A 16905-nucleotide genomic window follows, 5' to 3' on the forward strand; every position below is an offset into this window, starting at 1 on the left:
AGCACTGTGCTGTCTGAACCATGGTGGCTGAGGATGAGCCTCCTGTGGCTCTATGAAATGGCAGGTCAAGGCTACCGGTTGTCTAGTTGTTTGTCTCTTTAGCATGTTTTTCTCACCTCTCCCACCTCATAGAGCTGGAGCTTCCTTCGCAGTACAGTCTGATATCATCTGCTCCTGTGGTTTTCCACAGGCCTCAGGTCTATGTGGTGTTAGAGAGAGGGGGTGTTAGTGGAGAAGTGAGAGTGTGGAGAGTGTTGTAGAGTTAGAACGATGGAGAGAGGTGAAGAAGATGCACTGGGGCTGAATCAAACCTGTTGAAGAAATCTTTAAGAGTTGCTGAAACATGCAGAAAAAGAAACAGATTTTTGAGTTTTATTGTAAGTTGTTTGGGAGAAGTTTCAGATACAGTGTCTCTCACTAGTGACTGAATGAGGCAGGATTATTATTACAGCTCTACTGTCACAAATTAAAAAAATATATGCTTGACGGAGTATGAAATATTAATGACTACATTTTTTGTAACCTAAATATCACTGCTTTGTTTTGGAATTTGGGTGGTGGCAGAAAAATAAGTAATAAAAGACTGTTTTGTCAGATAAATGTTCTGAATTAATTAAATTAAACTCTGTCTCCACTATGTGACTTTGTGTCTTTAAGGTGATGGACAGAACAGAGGAGAGTTTGCTTTTAAAATGTTTATTTCTGAAACAGCAGTAGACCCATAAATGCATCGCATACTTGTCCAGGTTGAGCTATAATATTAAATACATGCTAACAGTTTATTGTATCATATCTTCGTCTGTGTTTGATGCACATGAACGACACTTATGTGTTGTAGCTACAGTATAGTGTAGTATAGTGTAACTGTAAAATACTAAGTGGCTGGTTATTACAACTGACAACAAATTAAAAGCTCATATTATTGCGTAAATGCAATGCAGCTGCAGTCACTCCTGCCTTATAATTAGAAGCTCATTAGATTGTGTTGATATTCACAAATCTCTTATTTGAGAGGGTCGATCAGAAGATGTTGCATTTACTGCTGTATTTTTCATTAGGAAAAATCTCGATCTCTATCTCATACTTTTTTATTACCTCCATGCACATTTTTTCCAGTGCTTCAAAGTCTTTGGTGTATTCCTGTCTGAAGTCATTGAATTCTTCAGCCAGTTTTCTGGCTTCTTCTTCATATTTCTTCTTCATGTCCTCCACTTGCTTCGTGTATTTTTCCTGTAACTCTTGTCTTTCTTTGTCGTCTTGTTCTTGTTTCAGCTGATCTTGTTCTTTTCTCTTTTCATAGTCTTCTCGTTCTTGTTCATATTCTTTTTCCAGCTTTTTCAGTTTTTCTTTCTCTTCTTCACGCCTCTGTTCATTTTCTCTGTGTCTCTTCTCCCACCACTCTTTTCTTTCTTTTTCCCAGGCCTGTTGTTGCTTCCTCATCTCCTCTCTGTTCTGTTTCAATTCTCCCTCAGTATTTTCCTTTTTGTCTATATCTTGAAGTTTTTGCTCTAATTCCCGTCGTTGTTTTGCATCCTCTCTTACTTTTTCTTTCTCCTCTTCATCTCTCATCTCCTGTTCTTTCTTTCTCTCCTTGTTCAGTCTATTAATTTGATTTTTCATTCCCTCAAGTTGTTTTTCTTTCTCTTTTCTGACTTGTTCAACTTTCTCTCTTTCTTCCTCCATTCTTCTTCTCCTTGCTTCCATTTCTGCCTCATGTTTTGTTTTAAGTTCTTCCTCCTTCCTCTTCATCTCCTCTTCCTTCTCCTTCAGGATCTTTTCCACTTCCTTCTTTATCGCTGCCTCAGCTTCTTGGAACATTTCGCTGCTGTAGCAGCTTCCTCCACTTTCTTTCACCATTTTGTTGGCCATTGTCAGTAACTCTCTGACCTGAGCGTTATTTGTCTTGTTCTCATTATTGAAGACCTGGTACCTTCCTCCACAGTCATTTATCAGTTTTTTGACTAAATCATCAAATTCTTCTATATAACTCTCAATTGTCTGGTCTTTGAGATCATCTCCTCTGGTGAAGAGAATGATAATAAAATGTTGTGCATTCTTTCCAAAATATTTCTTGATCAGCTCCACAGACTGTTTTTCTTCTTTTGTGAAGCGACCGATCTGCAGAACCAGTAAGATCACATGAGGTCCAGGAGACAACAAGCTGATGCATTTCACCAGCTCCTCTTGAATCTCATCATTAGAAAGACTTGTATCAAACAAACCAGGAGTGTCAACCACAACAACAGGTCGTCCATCAATCTCTCCTGAGGCTTTCTGACAAACCTTCGTCACAGATCTTGGACTGGCTTTTGATTGAAACACTTTTTTTCCTAGAATCATGTTTCCAGTTGCACTCTTCCCGCTGCCAGTTCGTCCAATCAGAACCATCCTGAGAGGCTCTCTGCTCTGGTTTTCATCACCTTTAGTCTCACTGCTGTGTTTGTTAACTTTTGTGATCTTCTCCATCAGAGCTCTGGTGAATAGGTCCTTAGTGAAGAAGCTCGATCTGTCATCTCTCATTTTTTCCAAAGCTTTTATCAGATCAGGGATCTGCTGCTTGTCCCTGATGTTGAGAACAACAGATCTTCCTCCACACAACTGACAGAGATCCTGGATTTCCCTGTTTCCATTTACTAACTCAGCAACACCTGGATTTCCAGGATCTGACTCCACAGTGAACAGAATCATGGTGAAGTCATTGATTCGAGAGCCAAACGTGTTCTGGACGGTCTGTAACTCTGCCTTGTCTTCATCAGTGAGTGGAGCCACAGGTAGGACCAGGATGAAGGCATGGACCCCCTCAGGGTCACAGAGGGAGACGCACCTGAATGATTCTTCCATCACTGTCTCCTCTGGTTCTGCAGACAAGGCCGGCAGCTCCACCAGAGAAACCCAACGTCCACACACCTCTCCTTGGTGTTTGACACACTGTGATGAGCTGGAGACTGCATGAAGCCCTGTCTGACCTACAATGGCCTCCGCTGCTGATGTTTTCCCTGCTCCTTTCCTCCCAAACACAACCAGGTTTAGAGGTTTTGACCAGCTGGACAGTCGCGTAAAATCATATTTTCTATTCAGTGTTAAACATCCTCCTCTGTTGTCTCTCACCATATTTTCCATTTTCTGCATTAACTCTTCATCAGTTTCTATCCAGTCCTTTTTGTAATGACTGATACTGTGCTGCCTTTGTTTACAGTCTTTAATCAGTTTTTTCATTGTCTCATTCTCGCCCTCATGGGTGAAAACAACCATTGAATATTTAAAAGCGTCTCCACCAAACAAACTCAGGATAAATTCCAGTCTTTTTCTTTTCTCCTCTGTGAAATCAGAAGGGTTCACAAACAGCAGCAGAACATTTGGTCCAGGAGAACAAAACCTCACACAGACCTTCATCTCTCGTCTCACTGCTTCCACAGACTGACTGATCAGGTCTCCAGTTTTCACTACTGTTAGTCGTTGTCCTTTCCATTCTCCATAGGTTACTAGAGCTTTGGGTGAAGTTGTTTGGCTCCTTATCAATGTGGTTAATATTGTCTTTTCACTCTTTCCAATCAGCACAATCCTGAATGCAGATACTGTTACACAAGAGAGACAAAATTAAATGATACAAACTCGTATTATTACACAGAAACATGTGTACAAAAACAATAAAGGTAAAATTCACAACACACTTTTGTTTGTTTATAGAGAATGACACACACTTAAAACCTGAATCTAATTGTTTGACATAAGATTTAAAAAGAATTACAATTTAGTTTCAAATGTTAAGGTCAAACATAGTACACATTTACTTTATGCAGAGACATACACTGGACCATATAGGAAATAGTCTTTAATCTTTATCGCGTAGTGGATGAAAAGTTTGTGTGGTAGCTGTATTCATTGGCCTTAAATAATTTCCATATTGTATGAGAACATCATGAAAAGACAAACTATATTAAACTATTTTGCAAACACGAAGCACCTAAATATAAACTTACCACATTGAAGCAGAGTAATGTTAATTATTTAATTTACATCAGGAAAAAAGCCATGTTATTCCCTGACAAGCAGATTTACACAAAGCTTTCTGCAAATACAGTAATAGCAGTGGGATCAATTGAGTTCTTACCTGGTTTGGAGAGATGCTGAGGGATTTGTTCACCTGCAGACAGACCTGTTAATTAACAGAGGACAGATTTATTCACGGATGGAAAGAAAACCTTAAAATAGATGAGAAAATCGAGGGGAAGCTGTTGGAAGCTCTCAGTGCAGTTGCACTGCAGGACTTTGTATGCTGATAAACCCACGTTTAGAGCCTGTCATTGTCTACTCTATACTTTATACTATATGATGTCTGTGTAGGGAACAATAGAGCATTAAACAGTATAAATACAGAGAACATGGAACTGGAACATCCGATTTAACCTACAAACATTTAGCATTCATGCAGCGTGTCTAAGATGCATAATCAATTTGTTTTAATATTGAGCCCTTCAGAGTTTCATGACTTACCAGCAACATTCCTGGAGCTCTGGACATCACTTAATGCTGTTGTTGGTTCCTCTATGTCCACAGATAGTTGAACATGCTGTCCATTGTTCTTTTTTACAATCTGACCCAAGCGTTTTAGCAGCTGTAAACGGTCAATGTTCCTCCAGCTTAAGTGTCTGTATCTACATTTTTTGATCATTTCATTTAATGCTAGATTTTTTATCATCCAATCAGGTGTCATCATTTTAGGAGTTGTCATCAGAACCAGAGAATGATCAAATGATTGATCACTGAAGTTTCCAAGGACTCTACAGAGCTTCTGTTTGTAATCCACAGTAAAGTCATCAGGATGTAGAACCAGTAAGAACACGTGAGGTCCAGGATCACAGAGTTTATCACACTGTTGTATAAACTCTGTCAATTTGTCCATTTTGGAAATCAGCCCGTCTGGGGTGTGAATGACGGTTATTTGTTTTTCTTCTAGTTCTTTACTGAACATCAGACAATGGTCACGTGCTGAAATGGTTGTACTTTTTCCCAGTAGAAAGTTTCCCACTTCACTCCGCTCAGACCATCGGTTTCCCAGCACAACAACCTTCAGCTCAGACACTGAAAATGAAGAAAAATAACATTTCCATCTAATACTATCTTATGTAATTCCAGACTCAGTTCAGTTCATCAGTTCAGACTCACTTCTGGGTGGCAGGAGTTCATAGCTGCTGTGTGTCAGAGAATTCACATCTGTAAAAACAAATTAACATAGTAAAAAGACTTCCCAGGAACATCAGACTCGAATCACACTAGAATGTTTGTGCCTCTGAGGATCCAGGATAACAAACTACCTATTTTTGCAGTGTTTAGGGTTGAAATGCATGAAAAACCAAGATCAACAAGTCTGAGAAGGTAACACAAGCCTTACTTGGATTTGCTCTCGCCATGATGTTCCTCTGCTGGTACTAGCAGTCACTTTAATCGACAAAGAGGCTCAGGATACACCATGGAAACTGACTCCCTGATAAAACACATGGGGTCGACAAAGATGTAAATAAAGCAACGTAGTGAAAGTAATGGACGAACACTATGGCTGCACAGATGCCTGAGATATAATAGACATTTCTCCGAATAGATGCAATCTTTGATACTATTTTCAAGTTTCAAAAAATTACATTTTGCACTGGTTATAACAGGGTAAACTCATTTTGTGACAGGCCACTACAGTATTTGATGGCATTATCATGGATACTATTGGCCTCTGTTCTGCCAACTGTACCTTGGTGAATTCAGAGGGAAAAGATGCCTAGATGCACTTTATGTATTTGTGTTACAGGTTACTCGACTACTGTACATAAATATTTTTAAACATTTGCTGCACAACATTTCAGAAAACTAAGCTAAACAGGGCTAAGGGAAGTCACTAAAGGCCTACTGTAGGCGTGAAATTAGCTAATATTAGAGGAGAGATATCTGATTACGTTGCTATGTGCTAACGAACCAATAACTTGGTTAGGCCTATCAATCACCCGCTGCTCACCACAGTCTCCCCATCACCCCCCCCCACATGACTCGACCACCCCCACCTTACACGTAATCACAGCAGATCAGGTGAGAAGGAGACGGAACAAGCTTTACCACACATGGGCTGCAGGACCAGATGGAATGAGTCCAAGGGTGCTGAAAGTCTGTGCTCCCCAGCCAGGTGGTACAGTATGTGGGTATGACCCACAGCTCCAGACCAGCCACCGCCCACTGCATCACTCTGAACCAGGTTAGGAGGGACTCAAGAAGCTCCAGGCTCCTCAGGGAATGTGCAGACCAGCTCTTTGAGGTGTTCCTGTACATACTCAACCTGAGCCTCAGCTGGAGAGAGTACCGGTACTCTGGAGGACTTCCTGTCTGGTTCCAGTTCCAAAGGTACCTCATCCTAAGGAGCCGAACCACTTCAGACCCATCGCCTTAACCTCTCATCCCATGAAGCACATGGAGGGGATTGTCCTCAGTCACCTCCACACCCAGGTGAGCTCAGCACCTGCTGCAGATTGCTTATCGACCTGGCATTGGGGTGGATGATGCCATCATCTACCTGCAGCATCGGGCCCTGTCCCACCTGGAGTCCCCTGGGAGCACAGTGAGAGTCAGGTTTTTGGACTTCTCCAGTGCTTTCAACACCATCCAGCCATCACTGCTGAGGAAGAAACTGGAGGTGGCAGGTGTGGACCAACATCTGGCTGCTTGAACCATCAACTACCTCACAGACAGGCCACAGTTTGTGAGGCTGCGGGACTGTGTGTTAGATGTGGTAATCTGCAGCTCGGGGGACGACGCTCTCCCCCCTTTCTGTTCAGGCTGTACATATTGGACTTCCAGTACAACTCAACGACAGTGCCATTGTTGGCTGGGTGGGGTCTATGACACCGTGGTGGCCTCAGTAGTCCTGGATGGAGGTGTGTGCTGGGCGAGGGGCAGTACAGGCAGACACAGGAAGTGACTCAACAAGCTGGTTCAGAAAGCCGGCCCTGTCCTGGGCTGCACACTGGCGTCCATAAAGGAGGTGGTGGAAACAAGGATGCTGGTAAACTAACATCCATTATGGAGAACCCTCCACCCCCTGCACCACTGTAGAGGCTCTGAGCAGCTCCTTCAGCACCACACTGTTACACCCACAGTGCAGGAAGGAGCTACTGCAGGTCATTCCTCCCCACAGACACCAGACTGTACAACGCAGCACTGCAGTGACACACGATACGTACCTACACGGAGTATTTTCATTCATCATGGTCGTGTAATTAAAAAAAAATCCTGTCTTATTTAATGTATCCTGCTGCTGGAGACAAAAGAAGTTCCCCATCGTGGGATTAATACAATCTATTATATCTTATATTATCTTATCTTACCTGGTGATCCAGTTAACGATCGCTTCTGTTGAATCAACGAGTCACTGCACTTGAGTTATTTGTTGGTGTTTTATTCGCTGACTTTCACTAGTAGATTCTATAGCGAGTCAAATAAACGAAAGTGAAAGAAACCCGACAATGCGTCACAAGTCGATACAGTGGTAAATGTAACTGCGGTCCGATAGCAGTTACACTGCTTCAATATCTGCAGTTGTTTGGTTAATATTTTAAATAATGTTTATATGAAAGAAGGGAAATTTAGAGAAATTTACATTGTTAAGAGTAAGCGTTTTCAACACTTGTTTGGTAGTTTGTTGAGGCGGAACCAATGCTCGTTAGTCGAGGTGACGTCAGGGTGTTGTTGTTGTAACACGATCTGCTGCAGCCAAACGTGGATGTGGTGCTGAACTATGTTACAGTGTGGAGCTTTTCATAAACTATTAGTCAGTCAAATGAAACATCAGATGTTTAAACTTGATGTACGATAGGGCACAAGAGATTAGTTGTTTGTGTAAGAATGTTCAGTATTGCACCTAACCAGCACATGACAACTGTGTTGGAGAAGAAGAAGCACAAAGGCACAATTTTTCCATTACAGTTACTGCACATTTATGTTTGTGTCTGTAAGAGTCATTGAGTCATTGTATTGTGACCGGGAGAGTCCTGCTCAGACACAGCCTGGGGGAAGAAGCTGACTGTGTCTGTTGATTCTGGTAGCCATAGCTCTGTGACACCTACCAGAGGGGAGGAGTTTAAACATTTTGTGTGTGGGGTATTAGTTCAACATGCGGCATGGTGGTGCGGTGGGTAGCACTGTCGCCTACAACGAGAAGGTCCTAGGTTCGATTCCAGTGTGGAATCAGTGTGTCATGTGACATGGTCACGTGGGGTCTCGCCGAGTGGTGGATGAGAGGACCCCACGATGGTAACCTGATCTGGACGACGTGGCTTCCTCCGTCCGGCTTACCGGGAGCCGGATTCGTCCTCTTCTCTGGTTTCTTCCAGAGGCTTCTCCACAGGCTTCTCCACAGACTGCAATTGTCTTCTGGAAAACTGCAATTGCATTTGCATCTGCATTGCATGGAGCTTCTCCCTTCTGGAAGATTGCATTTGCAGCATTTGCTGCATTGCATAGACGGAGGGCGTCTGGCTTCCTCCGTCTGGCCTCCTCCACGAATCCACAGAATCCACAGGCTTCTCTAGCTTCCTCCGTCTGGCCTCCTCCGTAAGTCTTCTGGAAGACTGCATTTGCACGAGTGCATGGAGGGAGGAGGGCGTCTGGCTTCCTCCGTCTGGCCTCTTCCGTCTGTCCCGCGGAGGAGCCGCCATCAGACACGAAGGAGGAGGCTGAGATGCGGTCTGGCCTCCTCAATACACAACACAAACAAATAACAAATACAGTAAAAGCAGCAGTGGGATTTGTTCTGCACTCAGAACTGTCAATTCATTTAGGAGTTTGCAGGAGTGTTAGGACTGTATAAGGAATAAACACACAACAGCATATGGTCTCATGTCTGCAGCAATAAACTGCCCTGTTAGTTCAGCCGTAGCCTGATTTGACTCTGCAGCCGAGGTCTGCTTACATGCTGCAGCAACAAGCTGTCCCCTCCCTTACCGGAAACACTGGGTTATTGTTGCATTGCCTTAAGATAACTTTGTTGTGATTTGGTGCTATATAAGTACAACTGAATTGAATTGAAATATTGAAAGTAGGTCTCAATGCTTTGACATCCAGCTTTTTTAAACTGTGTAAATTATTCATTTTCATACCAGGTCATTCAAAGTTGTTCCATGACTTACCAGCAGCATTGAGAGTCTTTGTGATGTGAAGTGTTGAGCGTAGGGCATCACTCAATCCTGTACTTGCTGGTTCCTCTGTGTCCACAGATAATTGTACATGCCGTCCATTGTTCTCTTTTACAACCTGACCCAAACGTGTTAGCAGCTCTAAACGTTCAAGGTACCTCCAGCTTAAGTGTCTGTATCTACATTTTTTGATCATGTCTTTTAATGCTGGATTTGTTATCATCCACTCAGGTCTCATCATTCCAGATGTTGTCATCAGAACCAGAGAATGATCAAATGATTGATCACTGAAGTTCTCAAGGACTCTACAGAGTTTCTGTTTGTGGTCCTCAGTGAAGTCTTCAAGATGTAGAACCAGCAGGAACACGTGAGGTCCAGGATTAGATAGTATATGGCATTGTTGTATGAACTCTGTCACTTTGTCCATTTTAGGAAACAGTAGATCTGGGGTGTGAATGATGGTTATGTGTTTGTCCTCAAATTCTTCTCTGAGCTTCAAACAGTGGTCAGGTTCTGCAATGGTTGTATTTTTTCCCAGTAGAAAGTTCCCCACTTCCCTCCGCTCAGACCATCTGTTTCCCAGCACAACAACCTTCAGCTCAGGCACTGAAAAGAAAGAAAACATTCCCCTCTAATACAGTCCAATAAGATTTATATATATATATATATATATATATATATATATATATATATATATATATATATATATATATATATATATATATATATATATATATATATATATATATATAATCAATGTTACTGCACAGAACCATGAGCTTTAGGTTACATTAAAATACTTTTTAAATCAGACCAGCAGCTTAAGAAGTTCATAATCAGTTCAGACTCACTGTCAGGTGGCAGGAGGTCATAGCTGCTGCTGCGTGTCAGAGGATTCACATCTGTGTAGACAAAGTAACAAAATCAACAGTTAACAAAACCTAAAACATTGAATACAATGTTTGCTGCTCTGAGGACTAAATTTGTCAAACTATCTATTCTGTCAGTGTTTGTTATTAAAGTGAATGAACCAACAAGTCTGAGAAGTTAATACAAGCCTTACTTTGAGTTTCTCTCGCCATGATGTTACTCTGCTGGTACTAAATTCCCTGATAAAACACATGCAATAGAAACAAACACATAAATATAACCCTAGTAATGGAAGCAGCTTGTGGCTGCACAGACTAGATATTTTGAGATATTTCGAAAAGGCACTGTCTTTTACACTTACAGTAGACATTGAATTTCAAAGTATAGAAAATCAGAGGATGTTGGATCAGGGCCATGCACAGACAATCTTTAAGGCCAGTGGCCCAAAACAAATACAAAATATCCAAAAAAGGCAAGACACTAGTTTCCTGTCATAATTATATAAATAATGATATAAATAACACTCAAATTGGGGAAATGAACCTCAGACCTTTTGCTTTTTAGACTACCCTAGCTGATCAAATTTTTATTGAAATATACAAGTGTCCATCATCCAGTCAAACAGTTATCTTACTTGTAACTGGCACACCCACGACCTCCCCTCCACATAAAAGGTGAAGAGGTTGAGAGAGTTAACAGTGTCAAATGCTTGGGTGTACACATAAAGGACTTGTCGTGGACCACTAACACCTCCCTATTAGCAAAGAAGAAGCTCTTCTTTCTACAAAAACCTCAGAAAGGCTAAGGTACAATTTCAGCTCCTAGTGAACTATTATAGGAGCACGATGGAGAGTATTCTCTGTCAATGCATCACAGCTGTACACCAGCTGCACTGCAGAGAACCAAATAGCATTGGCAGAGGTAGTTAAGGCTGCACAAAGCAGCTAGTCTCTAACATGTTTTTACTTTTATTACTTCATGTGCATTATATAAATAATGCATGTCATTTTATATAGCATATAATATGTATGACCAGGGTGTAGTTTAAGTGGCGCCAACACTAAGACAAAATCATAGTCAGTAAAGATCTTTCTGATTCTGACAATACACTAATAATACAAACGTGCCTTGCTGACATACAGGTGATTGCGTCCCACACAACTAGCTGTCTCGGCTCGGCTCAGGGTCCACTACCCGACCGGTTTGCAGCTCACACTGGATGCCTCCGTGCCTAGAACACTAGTGTGGCTGCGTCGCGATCCAAGGATGGGCACCTCTACCAGATGCTAATAGATCCTCTAACAGATATATAGAATATATATCTTTGCACCGTTTTGCTAATATTTTTATATCATCTCACCTAATTGCAGACACACGGCTTTATATTGATTGTTTATCGTTTTTCTCCGGTGACTAATGATCGTTTTCACGTGAATAAGTATCACTAATGTGCACCATCACTGTTAGAGAACATCTTACAGCAATAAGTGAAAGTGAAAGGTACCAGAAAATGTGCAGCAGCTCATGCGAGTCGATACACACCCAGTAGTAAAGAACTGAAGAACCACACGGAAGTACAAGTAAAATACATTTTAAGTCTCTAGTGAAGTTAAATTACTGCTTCCATGCGCTTACATTATAAATGCACACATTTACTTGTATTTAGTTTTAAACATATTGTATGGCTCACACGGAATAACATTTTAGGATATGAGGCGTTCAAGGCTCTCACGGCTGCACATTCATGAACCGTTTGCTTAGCCATTACCTGTTTTATTTTGCATCCACTTCGGGGTTTGGTCCGTCCATGTTAGGTCCCACTTGTCACCGAGTCAGCTGCAGTTTATTTCTCATTAGTGTCTCTCTATTTAACCTCCAGTACTCACTTTACATATCTGACAGATTGTTGCGTGAACTCACCACTTTCCAGCGTTTTGTTCTTAATCCCGCCTCCTGTTTGACTTAGTGCCTGTTTTTGACCGCCTGTCTAGTACCTTTGCCACCGAGCTAATTTTGCTACCGACCATTAACCGCTAACGCCAACCGCGATCTCGACACAGAACGAGACCGCTCGAAAACAGAAAGACGTTGATTTAGTGACCGTCGATAAGTTATTTGGAGAGCTCCTGTTTGTAATCCACAGTCAAGTCATCAGGATGTATTAAACAACGGCCATGTGCTGCAATGGTACAACCATTGCATTCCATTCCATTCTTTCCCCAGTTTTTTCCCCAGTAGAAAGTTCGCCACTTCCCTCCGCTCAGTCCATCTGTTTCCCAGCACTCCCCACTACGGCCAGTGGGCGAGCTGCTGAAACCAAGCAAATCTGTTAAGTAAACAATGGGAGCAAAATAAGAAGCAGGGATGTACCTTAGGCTAACACATTCATAACTAAACAACTTTTGTACTGTGGTTTGCCTTGGAGATTAATACTAATACCAATAATAGTGTTAGGGTATGTGCACATACTCATACAAACATATACATATAATATACATACATATGTGCATTATTATACATATCCCATACTACTTAATAAAAGTCATGACATACAACACCACAAATTCCACATTCACACATTATTGATATTGGTAATGATAAGTATCAATAATACTTACAGTTGGATTTGGAAAGTGTCCCACTACAAGGTTAGTAAGGCTGTAGCTTGATATTATTCACCCAAAGGGTGAGGCAGACGTTGGTGCATGAACAATGCCACTAGTGAAACCCAGGGTCATGTGAGGGGCTCGGCCACTACGCCCCTCCAACGAGCAGAGGAAGGAATCCCAGCAGCCAGGGAGCCCACGCACCTTCAGTTCCAGGAGGGCAGGTGTTGTGACCCAAGCCGCCCACTAGGGCAGGGTGATATGGCCAAAAATTCATATCACGATATAAATCAGAAAATTTGCAGTAACGATATAATTGACGATATAATGGACGCTATAATGGACGCTAGACAAAGTGCTTCAAAACTGCACAATTTTATTAGTGCAAATTTAAAAAAGGAGAACATTTTTGTTTGAATATAACAACAGAATCATATGTAGAATCCTGCTTCAACAATATATATATATATATATATATATATATATATATATATATATATATCTATATATATATATATATATATATATATATATATATATATATATATATATATATATATATATATATATATATATACCACTCTATTCTCACCCTCCGCTGGTGGTCTCATCCACTTTCCAAGCTCGGGTCCTCTACCAGAGGCCAGGGAGCTTGAGGGTTCTGCGCAGTATCCTTGCTGTTCCTAGGACTGCACTTTTCTGGACTGAGATGTCGGATGTTTTCCAGGGATCTGTTGTAGCCACTCCTCCAGTTTGGGGGTCACAGCCCCCAGTGCTCCGATCACCACAGGCACCACTGTGGCCTTCACCTTCCAAGCCTTCTCCAGTTCTTCTCTGAGCCCTTGGTATTTCTCTAGTTTCTCATGTTCCTTTTTCCTGATGTTGCCATCGCTTGGTATTGCCACATCCACCACTACGGCTTTCCTCTGCTCTTTATCCACCACCACAATGTCTGGTTGGTTCGCCATTACCATTCTGTCAGTCTGGATCTGGAAGTCCCGCAGGATCTTGGCTCGCTCGTTCTCTACCACCTTGGGAGGTGTTTCCCACTTTGACCTTGGGGTTTCCAGTCCATACTCCACGCAGATGTTCCTGTATACTATGCCAGCCACTTGGTTATGGCGTTCCATGTATGCTTTCCCTGCCAGCATCTTACACCCTGCAGTTATGTGCTGGACCGTCTCAGGGGCCTCTTTGCACAGTCTACACCTCAGGTCTTGTCTGGTGTGGTAGATCTGGGCCTCTATGGCTCTGGTGCTCAGGGCCTGCTCCTGTGCAGCCAGGATGAGTGTCTCTGTGCTGTCCTTCAGCCCAGCCCTTTCAAGCCATTGGTAGGATTTGTTGAGATCAGCCACTTCAGTTATGTTCCGGTGGTACATCCCGTGTAAGGGCTTGTCCTCCAATGATGGTCCCTCTTCCAGCACCTCATCCTCTGTTCTCCACTGCCTGAGACATTCACCCAGCACGTCGTCTGTCGGGGCCTTATCCTTGATGTACTTATGGATCTTGGATGTTTCATCCTGGATAGTGGCTCTCACGCTCACTAGTCCTCGGCCTCCTTCCTTGCGGCTAGCGTACAGTCTCAGGGTGCTGGATTTGGGGTGGAACCCTCCATGCATGGTGAGGAGCTTTCGTGTCTTAACATCTGTGGTCTGTATCTCTTCCTTTGGCCACCTTATTATTCCTGCAGGGTATCTGATCACTGGCAGAGCGTAGCTGTTTATTGCCCGGGATTTGTTCTTGCCATTGAGCTGGCTTCTTAGGACTTGCCTTACTCTTTGGAGGTATTTGGCTGTTGCCGCATTCCTTGTTGCCTGTTCAAGGTTGCTGTTTGCCTGTGGTATTCCAAGGTACTTGTAACTGTCCTCAATGTCTGCTATTGTTCCTTCTGGGAGTGAGACCCCTTCTGTGTGGATTACCTTGCCTCTCTTTGTCACCATCCTCCCACATTTCTCGAGCCCGAATCACATCCCGATGTCTGAGCTGTAGATCCTGGTGGTGTGGATCAGCGAGTCGATGTCTCGCTCATTCTTAGCGTACAGCTTGATGTCATCCATGTAGAGGAGGTGACTTATGGTGGCCCCGTTCCGGAGTCGGTATCCATAGCCAGTCTTGTTTATTATTTGGCTGAGGGGGTTCAGACCTATGCAGAACAGCAGTGGGGACAGTGCATCTCCTTGGTATATGCCACATTTGATGGATACTTGGGCTAGTGGCTTTCCATTGGCTTCAAGGGTGGTTCTCCACAACCTCATCGAGTTTGCAATGAAGGCCCTTAGTGTTCTGTTGATGTTGTACAGCTCCAAGCATTCAGTGATCCATGTGTGTGGCATTGAGTCATAGGCTTTCTTGTAGTCGATCCAGGCTGTGCACAGGTTGGTGTGTCGCACTCTACAGTCTTGGGCGACTGTTCTGTCTACCAGGAGTTGGTGTTTGGCTCCTCTGGTATCCTTACCAATGCCCTTCTGTGCTTCGCTCATGTATTGACCCATGTGCCCACTTATCTTAGCTGCGATGATGCCTGACATGAGCTTCCATGTTGTGGAGAGACAGGTTATTGGCCGGTAGTTGGATGGGACTGTACCCTTTGAGGGATCTTTCATTATCAGGATCGTTCGCCCTTCGGTTACCCATTCAGGGTGAGTCCCATCCCTTAGCAGCTGGTTCATTTGTGCTGCCAGGCGCTCATGGATTGCAGTGAGCTTCTTTAGCCAGTAGGCGTGGATCATGTCAGTAGGCGTGGATCATGTCAGGGCCAGGTGCTGTCCAGTTTTTCATACATGAGACTCTATGTTGGATGTCTGCCACTGTGATAGTCACTGGATGGAGGTTGCTGTGGTCTTTCCTCAGATCCACCAGCCACTGTGCATCACTGTTGTGTGATGCCTCCCTTTCCCATATACCCTTCCAGTACTGTTCAGTTTCCAGCCTTGGTGGGTCTGCTCTGTTGTTATTACCCTGCCATTGAGAGTACACTTTCGCAGGTTGTGTTGCGAACAGCCGGTTTATTCGTCTGGCTTCGTTATCTCTGGTGTATCTCTTTAGGCGGCTGGCCAATATATATATATATACACATATATATATATGTATATATATATGTATATATATATACACACACACCGCAGTACTACTGCCCAGGCGCCACACGCAGCACAGCCAGAGCCATCCTCACCCTTCTTTCACACTTACCTATTCTCTCGCTCAAGTATGCCCATGCTCGCCCCGTGTAGTGCTACACTCAAACCCACACACATACTCTGCGGTTGTGCATTGAGGGCCAACCTTCGCCCAGGGCCCAATGAAGGTTCTAGCCTGAGTAGTCCGCCAACCCCCCCCCGCAACAGGCCTGAGCAGTCACCAGAGGGCGTCGGACCGCTAGGGCAGGCAGCGCCCCACCCGAGCAGGGGCAGCGCCCCAGGGGAGAGACACCCCTCCGGGCACAGGCAGGCACCCCCGAAGGGAGTCCCCCAGACGCAGGTCACCCAGGTCTCCACCCCCAGGCCCCCCGCACACCGGCAGGGAGGCCCCCCTCCGCTCCCTGGAGACAGGCACACGCCAACCCTCAAAATGGTCCCACTCCGGCACAGGACCGCCGGTCTCAGCAGCCACCACACCCCCGCAGCAGGGGACCCATGCGGCCAGCCCAGAGTCCACCAACCCGTTGTCCTGGTTCGTTAGGTAGGCAGGCACCCCCAACCACCAGTCACCCCCCCACCACTGTACTGAGTAATGCTTAATTTATTTATAGTTTTCCAGTTCATAAGGATGATTTTCTTTGCGACACAGAGGGCAGAAAGAAGTGTGTGTGATGAGTTTGTCTCTAGATCAAGCCCACTTAGATCTCCTAGAAGAAAAAGTGCAGGGGCCGCTGGGATTGGACAGCTTAACTGGGTTGACAGGTGTTCACATACTCGTTGCCAAAATTGCTGCACAGGTGAACATGATGTTATATATGGAGTGATTTTTTCTAATCTTTTAGCTAGTTCTTTACACACTATTTTTAGATCTATATTTATTAGTGAAATTGGTCTACAACTCGATGGGAGTGTAGGGTCTTTTCCTGGTTTTTGGAGCAGGCTTATAAAGGCAGAGTTCATATTTGTGGGTAATGAATGCTGTTGTTTAATTTCAGCTACCATTTTGTAAAAGCTGGGTGCCAGCATGGACCAGAACTCTTTATAAAATTCAGTTGGGAATCAATCTGGTCCTGGAGCTTTTTTATTCGGCATCTCCTGCAGAGCTTCATGTAGTTCTGCCAA

General features: G+C 43.6%; 2 protein-coding genes across 3 annotated transcripts; both read right to left on the minus strand.

Moving 5' to 3' along the window:
• Positions 1-680: 680 nt before the first annotated feature.
• On the minus strand, positions 681-7629 carry LOC114862668 (uncharacterized). 2 transcript variants are annotated; one of them, XM_029163238.3, is made up of 7 exons: positions 7365-7629; positions 6103-6587; positions 5393-5485; positions 5167-5214; positions 4495-5082; positions 4112-4156; positions 681-3575 (listed from the first exon to the last, which is right to left on the minus strand). In XM_029163238.3, the coding sequence occupies exons 3-7, from the start codon at positions 5409-5411 to the stop codon at positions 1021-1023; spliced, it is 3255 nt and encodes a 1084-aa protein (XP_029019071.1). In that variant the 5' UTR covers positions 5412-5485; positions 6103-6587; positions 7365-7629; the 3' UTR covers positions 681-1020. The 2 variants fall into 2 exon arrangements, with proteins under 2 accessions (XP_029019071.1, XP_029019070.1); XM_029163237.3 differs by lacking the exon at positions 6103-6587.
• Positions 7630-9138: 1509 nt separating this feature from the next.
• Positions 9139-10252, minus strand: LOC114862912 (GTPase IMAP family member 2-like). Its single transcript, XM_029163673.1, has 3 exons — positions 10234-10252; positions 10022-10072; positions 9139-9776 (listed from the first exon to the last, which is right to left on the minus strand). Exons 1-3 carry the CDS (start codon positions 10250-10252, stop codon positions 9139-9141), a joined length of 708 nt encoding a protein of 235 aa, XP_029019506.1.
• Between the last annotated feature and the right edge of the window lie 6653 nt (positions 10253-16905).

Source organism: Betta splendens, chromosome 9 (assembly GCF_900634795.4).
Source record: "Betta splendens chromosome 9, fBetSpl5.4, whole genome shotgun sequence".
Lineage (NCBI taxonomy): Eukaryota > Metazoa > Chordata > Actinopteri > Anabantiformes > Osphronemidae > Betta > Betta splendens.